Source organism: Barbus barbus (assembly GCF_936440315.1).
Source record: "Barbus barbus genome assembly, chromosome: 31".
Lineage (NCBI taxonomy): Eukaryota > Metazoa > Chordata > Actinopteri > Cypriniformes > Cyprinidae > Barbus > Barbus barbus.
The window spans coordinates 782,988-796,568 of NC_136759.1; the positions used below are offsets into that span (position 1 = coordinate 782,988).

At 35.8% G+C, this 13,581-nt stretch overlaps 1 protein-coding gene across 1 annotated transcript in view; it reads left to right on the plus strand.

The window, feature by feature from the left end:
• The window catches only part of LOC306851637 (phosphatidylinositol 3,4,5-trisphosphate 5-phosphatase 2A), a 36,150-nt gene extending 25,826 nt beyond the window's left edge, over nucleotides 1–10,324 (plus strand). Inside the window, exons 21-27 of the mRNA XM_079388025.1 lie at nucleotides 771–947; nucleotides 1,516–1,671; nucleotides 1,762–1,843; nucleotides 1,918–2,040; nucleotides 5,744–6,461; nucleotides 7,777–7,913; nucleotides 9,300–10,324. Of these exons, the coding sequence (XP_079244151.1) occupies nucleotides 771–947; nucleotides 1,516–1,671; nucleotides 1,762–1,843; nucleotides 1,918–2,040; nucleotides 5,744–6,461; nucleotides 7,777–7,913; nucleotides 9,300–9,399 (1,493 nt within the window). The 3' untranslated portion in view covers nucleotides 9,400–10,324. The remainder of the gene's footprint in view (nucleotides 1–770; nucleotides 948–1,515; nucleotides 1,672–1,761; nucleotides 1,844–1,917; nucleotides 2,041–5,743; nucleotides 6,462–7,776; nucleotides 7,914–9,299) is intronic.
• Nucleotides 10,325–13,581: the final 3,257 nt, after the last annotated feature.

Here is a 13,581-nt window from a genome sequence, read left to right on the forward strand (position 1 = left end):
ACAGCTGCTTCATCCGGACCTGAGGTTTTTTCAGGACTCTTGAAATAGTCGTTATGCTTAAACTGTGAATATTTGCAAATGAAGTTTCAGCCACTTCTCTATGTCCGGCTAGGTCCGTTTTTACATCACAATGCAAATTATTCCTAAATTGTCCCCTTTTCTTCAGCTACAAAAGGAATCTCCTGTGGTTGGTCCAACGGTTTTGATAGCATTTCATTTTCTTTGTCTAAATATATTTTCATAAAATATTATTGTAGAAATGCAGAAAATTGCTGTTTTATTCAGTTTTGTATTATGTTATTGTTTTGAACTCAAGTTTAATAATTTTGAAAAGAGTATGTAAGCGTGTGCAAACTGGCCTGGAGGTACACACAGTTTGAACAGTTCTTGTGTCGAAATGAGAAAAGAATTCATGGAATTTGAAAGAAGTAGTGAATGAATGCATGTTGTGCCACAGCAGTGGAAAATGATGCACGGTTTAGCTCACACTGACTGCTGCTGTGCTCACTGTGTGAAGAGTTTGAAAAAGGGACTTTAGTATTGAGAAATGTGTCCTAACGATTGTAAAAAACTGTCAAATGAAAAACTTAAAATGAAAAATAGAAATGTTGCCTTAGCAACAAACTGAAATAAGTTACTAAAAGTGAAATTAAAGCTAAACTAAAGCTAAGTAGACTATAGTCTATTTAGCTTTATATCAATAGCAAAGTACAAAATTTCAACTAAACGAAAACTGAAAGTAGAAATAAAAGCTGTCTGTTTGTGTGTAGAGTTTAAGAAGAGCTATGAGAACGACACTCAGAGCAGTGATAACGTGAACTTCTTGCGCGTGGGCTGGTCGTCCAAACAGCTGACCACACTGAAGCCCATTCTGTCCGACATCGAGTATCTGCAGGACCAGCATCTGCTGCTGACCGTCAAATCCCTGGACGGCTACGAGTCCTATGGTACGTATCCTTAATAAACAGCATTAAACATATTATTAATCATGTCATGGCTATAAATGTGTCAACACTTCAACTAACTTTAACATAAACTAAGTTCCTGAGTTAGATGCTCTTTAACCTGTTGCTAAACCTGTGAGACCTCAGAAGAAGAGCATGTAGCACCATCTTGTGGTAGAGCTGCGTTTACTTGTGTTGTATTCTACAGTTTTTCAGCTGCTTACACACATTTTCAAAACTTTACACACAAATCCAAGAATTGCCCACAAAATGTCTCGCATCTCTTTCAAAACGAAGCACTGCATTCAAAATATCACAAACACATCTCAAAAGCAAACATTTGCAAACACCTTTGCCATAATATTACTTCCTGATAGATTTGTGTGTGTTGCATAGAGAACTGTGTGTTGTGTTTTCCAAAAGTGTTTCATGAAATTGAAAACATTCATTGCGTTCTTGTTACTTTTTGCTTTGTGTGTTTGGTTTAGTTAAATCTTTTTATTTTATGAAATTGAATTAAATTAAAAGCATTTAATTGTGTGTGTGTGTGTGTGTGTATGTGTGCGCGCAGGTGAGTGTGTTCTGGCGCTGAAATCTATGATTGGCAGCACGGCGCAGCAGTTCCACACTTACCTGTCTCACCGCGGTGAAGAAACGGGTAACATCCGCGGCTCCATGAGGGTCCGAGTCCCGTCTGAACGCATGGGAACGAGAGAACGACTCTACGGTACATTATATACAGAAATTATATTTGTTTTTGTCATATAAATATATACACACACACAATGAGTCATTTGTTTGTCTCTCTCATCTTCAGAGTGGATCAGTGTGGATAAGGACGAGACGGGCGGACCGAAGGGCAGGACTCTTCCTCCTCGAGCTGGACACGACTATGTCAAGTGAGTCCAGATTCATGATTCATCTGACACTCGTCATCACCAGGAGTTTCGTTCTGACTCGTTTGTTCCTGCAGACCGTCCAGCAGCAGGAGGCTGGGCTCAGCTGACCTCGGGAAACTCTCAGAGGAAGGAGAGAAGAGCGTCACGGCACGACACACACACACACACTCCTGCAAAGAGGAGAGCACACAGAACAGGTGAACACACTCAACACACACACACACACACACACACTCCTGCAAAGAGGAGAGCACACAGAACAGGTGAACACACTCAACACACACACACACACACACACACACACTCCTGCAAAGAGGAGAGCGCACAGAACAGGTGAACACACTCAACACACACACACACACACACACACTCCTGCAAAGAGGAGAGCGCACAGAACAGGTGAACACACTCAACACACACACACACACACACACACTCCTGCAAAGAGGAGAGCGCACAGAACAGGTGAACACACTCAACACACACACACACACACACACACACACACTCCTGCAAAGAGGAGAGCGCACAGAACAGGTGAACACACTCAACACACACACACACACTCCTGCAAAGAGGAGAGCGCACAGAACAGGTGAACACACTCAACACACACACACACACTCCTGCAAAGAGGAGAGCGCACAGAACAGGTGAACACACTCAACACACACACACACACACACTCCTGCAAAGAGGAGAGCGCACAGAACAGGTGAACACACTCAACACACACACACACACACACACACACACTCCTGCAAAGAGGAGAGCGCACAGAACAGGTGAACACACTCAACACACACACACACACACACACACACACACACACACTCCTGCAAAGAGGAGAGCGCACAGAACAGGTGAACACACTCAACACACACACACACACACACACACACACACTCCTGCAAAGAGGAGAGCGCACAGAACAGGTGAACACACTCAACACACACACACACACACACACACACACTCCTGCAAAGAGGAGAGCGCACCGAACAGGTGAACACACTCAACACACACACACACACACACACACACACTCCTGCAAAGAGGAGAGCGCACAGAACAGGTGAACACACTCAACACACACACACACACACACACACACACTCCTGCAAAGAGGAGAGCGCACAGAACAGGTGAACACACTCAACACACTGAACACACACGGACACACACGTCAGAAACACACACACACACTAGTGTTATTGTGGTATCATTGATATACTATTTTATTTATTAATTTTAGTATTTGAATTAGATTGTACTTGTATATTTTTGTCATTTGTATTAGTGTTATTTGTTTAATTATATTTATATATATACAGGTCCTTCTCAAAAAATTAGCATATTGTGATAAAGTTCATTATTTTCTGTAATGTACTGATAAACATTAGACTTTCATATATGTTAGATTCATTACAACACAACTGAAGTAGTTCAAGCCTTTTATTGTTTTAATATTGATGATTTTGGCATACAGCTCATGAAAACCCAAAATTCCTATCTCAAAAAATTAGCATATCATGAAAAGGTTCTCTAAACGAGCTATTAACCTAATCATCTGAATCAACTAATTAACTCTAAACACCTGCAAAAGATTCCTGAGGCTTTTAAAAACTCCCAGCCTGGTTCATTACTCAAAACCGCAATCATGGGTAAGACTGCCGACCTGACTGCTGTCCAGAAGGCCATCATTGACACCCTCAAGCAAGAGGGTAAGACACAGAAAGACATTTCTGAACGAATAGGCTGTTCCCAGAGTGCTGTATCAAGGCACCTCAGTGGGAAGTCTGTGGGAAGGAAAAAGTGTGGCAGAAAACACAGCACAACGAGAAGAGGTGACCGGACCCTGAGGAAGATTGTGGAGAAGGACCGATTCCAGACCTTGGGGGACCTGCGGAAGCAGTGGACTGAGTCTGGAGTAGAAACATCCAGAGCCACCGTGTACAGGCGTGTGCAGGAAATGGGCTACAGGTGCCGCATTCCCCAGGTCAAGCCACTTTTGAACCAGAAACAGCGGCAGAAGCGCCTGACCTGGGCTACAGAGAAGCAGCACTGGACTGTTGCTCAGTGGTCCAAAGTACTTTTTTCGGATGAAAGCAAATTTTGCATGTCATTCGGAAATCAAGGTGCCAGAGTCTGGAGGAAGACTGGCGAGAGGGAAATGCCAAAATGCCTGAAGTCCAGTGTCAAGTACCCACAGTCAGTGATGCTGGTGTTGGTCCACTGTGTTTTATCAAGGGCAGGGTCAATGCAGCTAGCTATCAGGAGATTTTGGAGCACTTCATGCTTCCATCTGCTGAAAAGCTTTATGGAGATGAAGATTTCATTTTTCAGCACGACCTGGCACCTGCTCACAGTGCCAAAACCACTGGTAAATGGTTTACTGACCATGGTATTACTGTGCTCAATTGGCCTGCCAACTCTCCTGACCTGAACCCCATAGAGAATCTGTGGGATATTGTGAAGAGAAAGTTGAGAGACGCAAGACCCAACACTCTGGATGAGCTTAAGGCCGCTATCGAAGCATCCTGGGCCTCCATAACACCTCAGCAGTGCCACAGGCTGATTGCCTCCATGCCACGCCGCATTGAAGCAGTCATTTCTGCAAAAGGATTCCCGACCAAGTATTGAGTGCATAACTGAACATAATTATTTGAAGGTTGACTTTTTTTTGTATTAAAAACACTTTTCTTTTATTGGTCGGATGAAATATGCTAATTTTCTGAGATAGGAATTTTGGGTTTTCATGAGCTGTATGCCAAAATCATCAATATTAAAACAATAAAAGGCTTGAACTACTTCAGTTGTGTTGTAATGAATCTAAAATATATGGAAGTCTAATGTTTATCAGTACATTACAGAAAATAATGAACTTTATCACAATATGCTAATTTTTTGAAAAGGACCTGTGTGTGTGTATATATATATATATATATATATATATATATATATATATATATATATATATATATATATATATATATATATATATATATATATATATATATATATATATATATATATATATATATATATATATATATATATATATATATATATATATAAAATAAAATCTTTTTCAACATAGTATGCCTGTGTAGTTTGTATATTTTTATTTCACATTAAGTTTTAGATATTTTTGGTACTTCAAGTTAAACAAAAATAAGAAATGTTGCATTGCCAAACAGTTAACAGGTTTTATTTTATTTTTTTATTAATCAATTAATTTATTATTAATTTTATATTATTATTTTCATTTATCTTTATTGTTATCATTACTAAATTTACTTATTTCAGATAACTAAAGCTTAATCTGAAATTTAAAAAAAATTTACAGACATATTTTGCACCAAACAAATTAAAAAATCTTGAAATAACTTAACCAAATTAAATCATGATAATTGTTTTTTCAAAATGTCTGTACATTTTTTTATTAATTTCTGATTAAGCTTTAGTTATCTTAGTACTTCAAGTTAACCGAAAATAGGAAATATTGCATTGCAACAAAGTTTTTACTGTATTTAATTTAATTTACCATTTATTTTATTATTTATTTTATTTTTTTAGTTGTAGTCATTTTAGTACTTCAAGTTAAACAACAATAAGAAATGTTGTCTTGGTAACAAGCTGAAATAAAATTAGTGTATGTTTTAGTTTATTATTATTTTATTAATTAATAGAAATAATTTATTATTATTATTATTATTGTCATTTATTATTATAATATTATCTCATTTCAGTTAACACTTATTTCAAGTAATGAATATGTTTTAGAATGGGTTTTTGATAGATTAGATTTAGCTTTAGTTCACAATAATAACTTTTGCTTTGACATTCATCTCATCAGTGAATTCTTGTGAAATCCCGTCTGTTGTTTGGTTCTGTCAGAGGTAAACAGGATCCGTTCGAGGGCGACATCACGACATGCAAAAACAGCTTCAATAACCCCGCCTACTACATTCTAGAAGGCGTTCCCAACCAATCCGCTGCTCTGGCCTCTGACATGCTCCCTCCCTCCGCCCTCCCTCCGCTAGCCAATAAAACAGCTCCTCCTGCAGGTGGTGTGGGGAAAAACAAGCCGCCCAGTGGAAGTTCTGCGCCGGGTCGCAGGCAGACGTCTGGACGCCCGGTTCGGCCCATCAGCGAGGAAGGGTCTTCGGAGGATGATGGGAACATTGGGTCTCTAAATCGCCCCCCGCCTGATTTCCCTCCTCCTCCACTGCCCAAAGGAGCTCTGGAGCCGGTGGAGAATTTGTTCGGAAAACCGCAAAAACTCACTGATGTCAAGATCCCGCCCCCATCTGCGGTTCCGTCCAATCTGCTGTCGTCACCCGGCTTTGTACCGCCCTCTGGGGGAGGAGGTGTGGCCTTCTGTCTGGATGCTCCGCCCACACTGAACCCGAGCTCCGCCCCTTTCCGGCGAGGAGGCGGGGCCTCGGGACTGGACGACCAGTCGTGTTCGGTGCTGCAGATGGCCAAGACTCTGAGTGAAGTGGAGTATCCTTCAGGGAGAGGCTTGAAGACGAGCACTCCTCACATCAGAGGCCTGACCTTCCCTCCGCGCTCCATACAGGAGGAGAGCATCGCAGAGGACCTGCCCGAGGAGGTGACAACGCAAAAATACACATGCACTGTGTTCATTTACACACCAGCAGCTCAGGATCCAGCGCTTGCAGTGTCTCGAAGCAGCCTGTGTCTTGGAATATTTGATATAATTCCTATAATTCTTACATTTAATTAGTAAATATTAATATTTTAACTAATATTTATTAATTATATAATGTTAGAATATTGAAATAATAATGAGGGAAAAAAATAATAATGATTTTTGTTTTGTTAATAACAACAATAATAATAATAATAATAATAATAATAATATTAAGTATTATTAATAATGGCAAATAACAATTATTAATAATTATTCATATAAAATAAAATGTAATACATTGTTAATAATAATAATAGCAACAAAAATTCATAGTAATAGTATTTTATTATTTACATTTTTTACATTTGTTATTCTAATATTTTATTTTTTTATTTTATAATGTTAAAATATTGGAATAATAATAATAAGAAAAAAAAATAAAGAATATTTTTTTATTTTGTTAATAACAATAATAATATTGTTATTAAGTATTATTAATAATGGCAAATAACAATTATTAATAATATTTATTCATATCAAATAAGATTTATTACATTGTTAATAATAATAGCAACAATAATAGTATTTTATTATTTAAATTTTTTTACAGTTTTTATTTTAATATTTTATTAATTTTATAATTTAATTAAAAATATTTAAATGTTGCTAATACTAATAATAATTACTGTTTTGTCAATAATTGTTATTAATAATAACAATTAGTAATTAATAATTATTATTCATTTATAATTTCATATAAATTATTTAAATTATGATGATAATTATATTGTTAATAATATTGATAAATATGTTGCTAATAATGATAACAAGTAATAATGAAATTATTATTAGTATTATTAGTAATTATGAATAATTATTAATGGTTATTACTTTAGATTTACACATTTAATAATTATTATTATTATTATTAAGTACATATTTTTTATTGCATTAGAAATTAGCTTTATTACCAAGTATGTTTTCACACACCAGGATTCTGACAGGAGCTTCCAGTGCAGAAGAAAGTACAGACATAGTGCAGACAGCCATGCATGATAGTGCAGACATACATAGGAATAACACAGTAGAGATGGAATGTAACACTAATATAAGAAAAACTGAGATTTAAATAATGCACTATATACACGATTATGTGACTATAAAATAATATAAAAAAATAATGATACCACAATAACAATAATTGATTTTTGTTAGTTGCGATACTGTTAATATAAAGTAGTCTGTGTTAATTAATGTTGATTGTTTGTGGCAGGGTCTGTGGCGTGACGAGAGCAGCAGCAGCAGTCTGTCGGTGGAGAGCAGTGTTGGAGAGTGGCTCCAGAAGCTCGGTCTGCAGCATTATGAGGAAGGTCTGCTTCACAACGGCTGGGACGACCTGGAGTTCCTCAGGTATGTTAGATCATGCCTCCACGCCAGATAATTAACATCCAGCCCCGGACGCCAGATCCCGTCAGAAAATATCATTATTGTCTGGTAACAGAACAACTCAGTATTGTTGCTATTGCTACAAATAATAATCTAATACTCAGTAATAGTCATATATAAATTACTATTATGATTATTAGATTATTATTTGTAGCAATAGCAACAATACATTGTATGGATCAAAATTATCCATTTTTCTTTTATGCCAAAAATCATTAGGATATTAATTAAAGATCATGTTCCATGAAGATATTTAGTAAATTTCCTACCGTAAATATATCAAAACTTCATTTTTGATTAGTAATATGCATTGCTAAGAACTTAATTTGAACAACTTTAAAGGAGATTTTCTCAATATTTAGATTTTTTTGCTCCCTCAGATTCCAGATTTTCAAATAGTTGTATCTCAGACAAAAATTGTCCTATCATAACAAACCATACATCAATGGAAAATAGTTTCACAAAATTGACCCTTATGACTGGTTTTGTGGTTCAGGGTCACACATGTAGTCATGTACAGTAGGCATTTAATTTGGGTTATTAGTTATTTCTCCTGTTTTCAGAAGGTTTCATGTTGTATATTGTTTTTAGTGTCATTATTCATATTAATTATTATTAATAAAGTGTTAATGTTTGAAAGCAAAACAGTTAAGACAGCCATAGGTTTAGTACCATAATTTTACTCTTTTAAAATATTATTATTATTAAATACTTATTTTACTTTACAGTAGGGTTAGTATTATTAGTAATATATGATTTAATTTTTATAATATTTAAATAAAAAATATTTAAATGGTGCAAAATGCAAAAGCACCATAAGTGTCATGAACTTCAGTTCAGTAAGTCATGTGGGAATCCCATTTTTTTTATTAGATATTTATAATTTTTTTTAAATTAAAGTTTATCAGTGTCATTTGGTTTTACACAAAATAAAAGTTCTGTAGTTTAACGTTTGAAAACAAAGAAATGAACACAACCATAAATTTTAGTGTTGAACTCTTACTATTGTTCAGTTTAAAAAAAAAACAGTTAAATATTTATTACTGTACAGTAGGGCTAGTATTATTACTGGGGTAATATATGATATGATTTAGCTTTTATAATTAAATAAAAGGTGTAATTTGCAAAAAGTATGACAAAACATTCACAAATGTAGTAAATCATGTAGGTGTCCAAAATGTTATATGTTATATAATTTTTTAACAGGTTATTTTTATTTACTGTTATTTGTTTCTCGGCGCTGCTCAGGAAGATCCAAACACTTGATTGTGATTTGAAATCTTACTAAAAATATATTTATGAAAATTCTAGAGTACAAGCTTCTCATCCAATCACGTGTCTCTCCTGCAGTGACATCACAGAGGAGGATCTGGAGGAGGCGGGCGTTCATGACCCCGCCCACAAGCAAATACTGTTGGCCAGCTTAAAGCAACAGCAGCAGCAGAAATGATCCGATCCAGATCTGAACTCAGAGAAACTTTGCACTGGTAGAGAAAGTGGTTTTAATTTAATCCGATGTAATAAAGCTGGTCGTTTTAGTTCATAATATTATTTAAACATGTCAAAAAAAGGATGCGTCACTACAGCCCCGCCCCTCAACTTCCTGTCGTCTGCATCCAGAGGAAGTGACATCATCGGAACATTCCTCACCTTTGGTGACTGAAGTGTTAATTATGAACAGTTTGTTTTTCTTGCATGTTTTATGACTTTAAAGGAAAGGGAAAAGCCAAACTCAGCAGCTCACTGTGTTCGTTCGTTTGTATGAAATGAGTCAAATCTTGATCAGGAGCCTCTGCTGTGGTTTGTGTGGAGGATCAGAGGAGGTTTATAACAGGTTTATAACACCATCTCATCAGCAGGTGGCTCTCTGCATGATCAGTGCTTCATTTGAGATGGGAATCTTTGTCTGGTAGTTCATTCAATATGATTCAGATGCAGTTTGATTCGTTCGTCTTTTCTCAGATGAGTTCATGATGAATTCAGTGTCTTTAGTTTCCAGACGCCAGTCTTGTTTCAGTTTGGAAAGCTTTCAGAGTTTTACCTCGTCCTGTAATGAATCACTCCGTGGAAACACAGCTGTAGTCTTTCTGTTTGGATCCTTATAGCAGGAAAACGCTTTGTTTTATTTAACAGTGTCTTTAATATTATTATAATTGGGGTGTTTCTCCTCAAATGCATGTATATGTTCTTGTATAATTGTTTTGTGTTTCTCGCCCGTTATTCATAATTATAATCCTTTGAATTGTATTAACTGTTTAACTCCGTGTTGTTGTAAGTTAATATTGTGTTTGAGTTTCTGTCCCTTTAATGTATTTTTGTTTTTCCTTTTTTTCAATTTAATAAAAATTTAAATCTAACGTGCCTTCATGTTCAGTAAAGGAAAGTGCGTCACATTTTCTGGGCTATATATATATATATATATATATATATATATATATATATATCATATATATGTGTGTGTGTGTGTGTGTGTGTGTGTGTGTGTGTGTATATATGTGTATATATATATATGTGTGTGTGTTTCTGAAAATACTGCAGAATGAACACACACTCTTCATTAATGTCACATTTTATTTTCAAAGTCTAAAAGTTTCTTAAGTTGGATTCACAAAGTTTTCAAAATAATTTTTCTATATACAATTCCTAGTGTCTCAGGTATCTTCCTAAGAGCTTTTTTTTTATTTTTTTATTTTTAATCAAACAGTAGCAAGTTATGAAGTTATTTTCAAAACTTTACTGTCTTCCTATATTTGTCCATCTATTGACGTTTTTTTAAGTATCAAGCAGCTTCCGGTCCTTCTTTGAATGTAAAGTGTGACATTAAGACATTTGCAAGGTTTTTCTTGTTCAAACCAAAACCAAAATACAAATTATGAAAGAATTGTGGAATCATGCTGGAATATTCTGGGCTTCTGAATTCCTGCCAAAATGAATAATTATCTAAAACTAATAACAAAAAAATTAACTATTAACTGAAAATAAAATAAAACAAACTTATTTCAGCTACTTTCCAAAGTAACATTTCTCATTTTCATTTAGTTTAACTTGATGTACTAAAACAACTAAAACTGAAATAAAAAAATAATAAAAACTATATAGACATATTAAAAGAAATGAACTAAAATGGTAAAAACACAAAACAAAATTATTAAAACCTTAAATAAAATGAACAGGAAATAAAAAAAAAAATATAAAAATAAAACCAAATTCAATCTCTCAAAAGAAGCTCTTTATTTTCACTCTTTATTTAGTCATTTTTATGGATTATATACAGCAGATCATTCATGAAATACACGGCGTGCACTGGAGCCAGGAAACATTTAAAAAAGAAACTACATTGTATTTATATTAATATTTACAAAATATTTTTCAATAAAAGCCTAGCTTAAAAAATCATCCCAACATTTTTTTTTTTGTTTGTTTTGTTTTTCTTTTTTCCTTCAATAAATTAACTACAAGTGGCTTAACTATGCTTGTTTCTGGGGTCACACACACACACACAAACACACACACTCGCTCTCACACAAACACACACACACTCTCACACACACACACACACACACACACTCTCACACACACATACACACTCGCGCTCACACAAACACACACACACTCACACAAACACACACACTCGCTCTCACACAAACACACACACACTCTCACACACACACACACTCGCTCTCACACAAACACACACACGCTCTCACACACACACAAACACACGCTCTCACACACACACACTCGCGCTCACACAAACACACACACTCGCTCTCACACAAACACACACACACTCTCTCACACACACACTCGCTCTCACACACACACACTCTCACACACACACAAACACACGCTCTCACACAAACACACACACTCGCTCTCACACACACACACACTCTCACACACACACAAACACACACACACACACTCTCACATCAAATCTATCTTCAAAGAGCTTCAGAGAAGAACCGCATGATAAGATGCAGGTTTGTCATCATCCTGATCCTGAATCCTTAAACTCACCCAGAAACTGAGTTCTGGAAGAATAAAAACAAGCTGGAATATTACTAGTTAAGATTAGATTGCTAATTTAGGTACGGGTCATTAATAAACCCATAATCTGCGGTGAATATTTGGTTACAGCTCCTCTAATCGCATTACAGTTCCTTCTCATTCGACGTCTCTTCCTGAAGACCTGAACTGATTTCTCCTTCTGAAGCACAAACGTTTCTGGATCTTCATTTAAGAGGAAATGAGGAACTCATTTACTGACTATTCAAGGGATGTTGATGTCAATCTATAGGGCGTCTCTTCAGTGTTAAGAGGAAATTAAGAGGAAACGGACCTGATGAACACAAATAATGGACTACACAGACATACACACATCAGAAGCGCCAACATGACTCTAAATTAACCACGAGGGCCCGTATTCACAAAACCACTGAGGTCTCCTAAATAGCAGTAAAAAAGATTTTTCTCTTAAAACCTATTCTGAAAGCTGCTGAGACAAACTCTTACTAATGAATAGAGAGAAGTCTTCAGCTCAGCGTAAGGGGGCGGGGTTGTCAGCATGCTAATTAACTATGCACACAGTGATTGGCTGATAGTCTCTCTCAGAGATAGAAATATTGTAGAGCAATGATATTATGTTGCCATATTCAAATAAAGGTTTGAAAATAAAATATTAATTGTCACATTCAAATTAAGATTTTAAAATGCAGGATAAGAGTTACTAATTAAACAAGTATACGTTCAGCTAATTGTCAGCCTCTTACATGTGTGCTTCTCAAAAACAATTAGCGGATAGGCATATAAACAGCCTTTTAATTAACAGAGTAGAATAATCATAGCTGACAGCAAAAATGCAAACATTAAAGAAAACCAAACTGGACGCCAGGACAGCTGTTACTTCTTCACCAGCTGATTAATGAAAACAAAAAAGGAAATCTCTTTATGGGATTATTTTTGACATTATTTTTACACAAGTGCCTAAAACTGTTAACAGCGCTGAAGCTTAGCAGGAGGTTTCTTGACGCGTCTCGGAGACACAGTTCTTCTGGATTTAGTCTCAGTTTGTTCTGTTTCTTCATGTCATTCCAGACAGACTGATGATGATCAGATCAGATCTCAAACATCTCACTGGATTATTACAATTAATGACTAAATTAATGTTTGGAAATATAAACTGATATTTCCTACTGACACACTCCAGCAGAAGATACAAATAACTGACTTAAAACCATTCTATAGCTGCTGACAGTACTAGTGTTCTGATCATTTTGGCCACCGCTGTGCTCTTAGATTCAGAAGTCCTAAATTTAGGACTGACACACCCACTCTTAAAAATAAAGGTGCTTAAAAGGTTCTTCACAGCAATGCCATAGAAGAACCATTTTTGGTACCATTCAGTCAAAGGTTCTTTAAAGAACCATCTCTTTCTTACCTTTTTATAATCTGAAGAACCTTCTTTCGCCACAAAGAACCTTTTGTGAAACAGAAAGGTTCTTCAGATGTTAAAGGTTCATTTAGACCAAAAAAGTTATTCTATGGCATCGTGAAGCACCTTTATTTTTAAGAGTGCATAATTTGTGAGCTACTTTTAGATGCCTTAAGATGTTTTGTGAATATGGGCCCA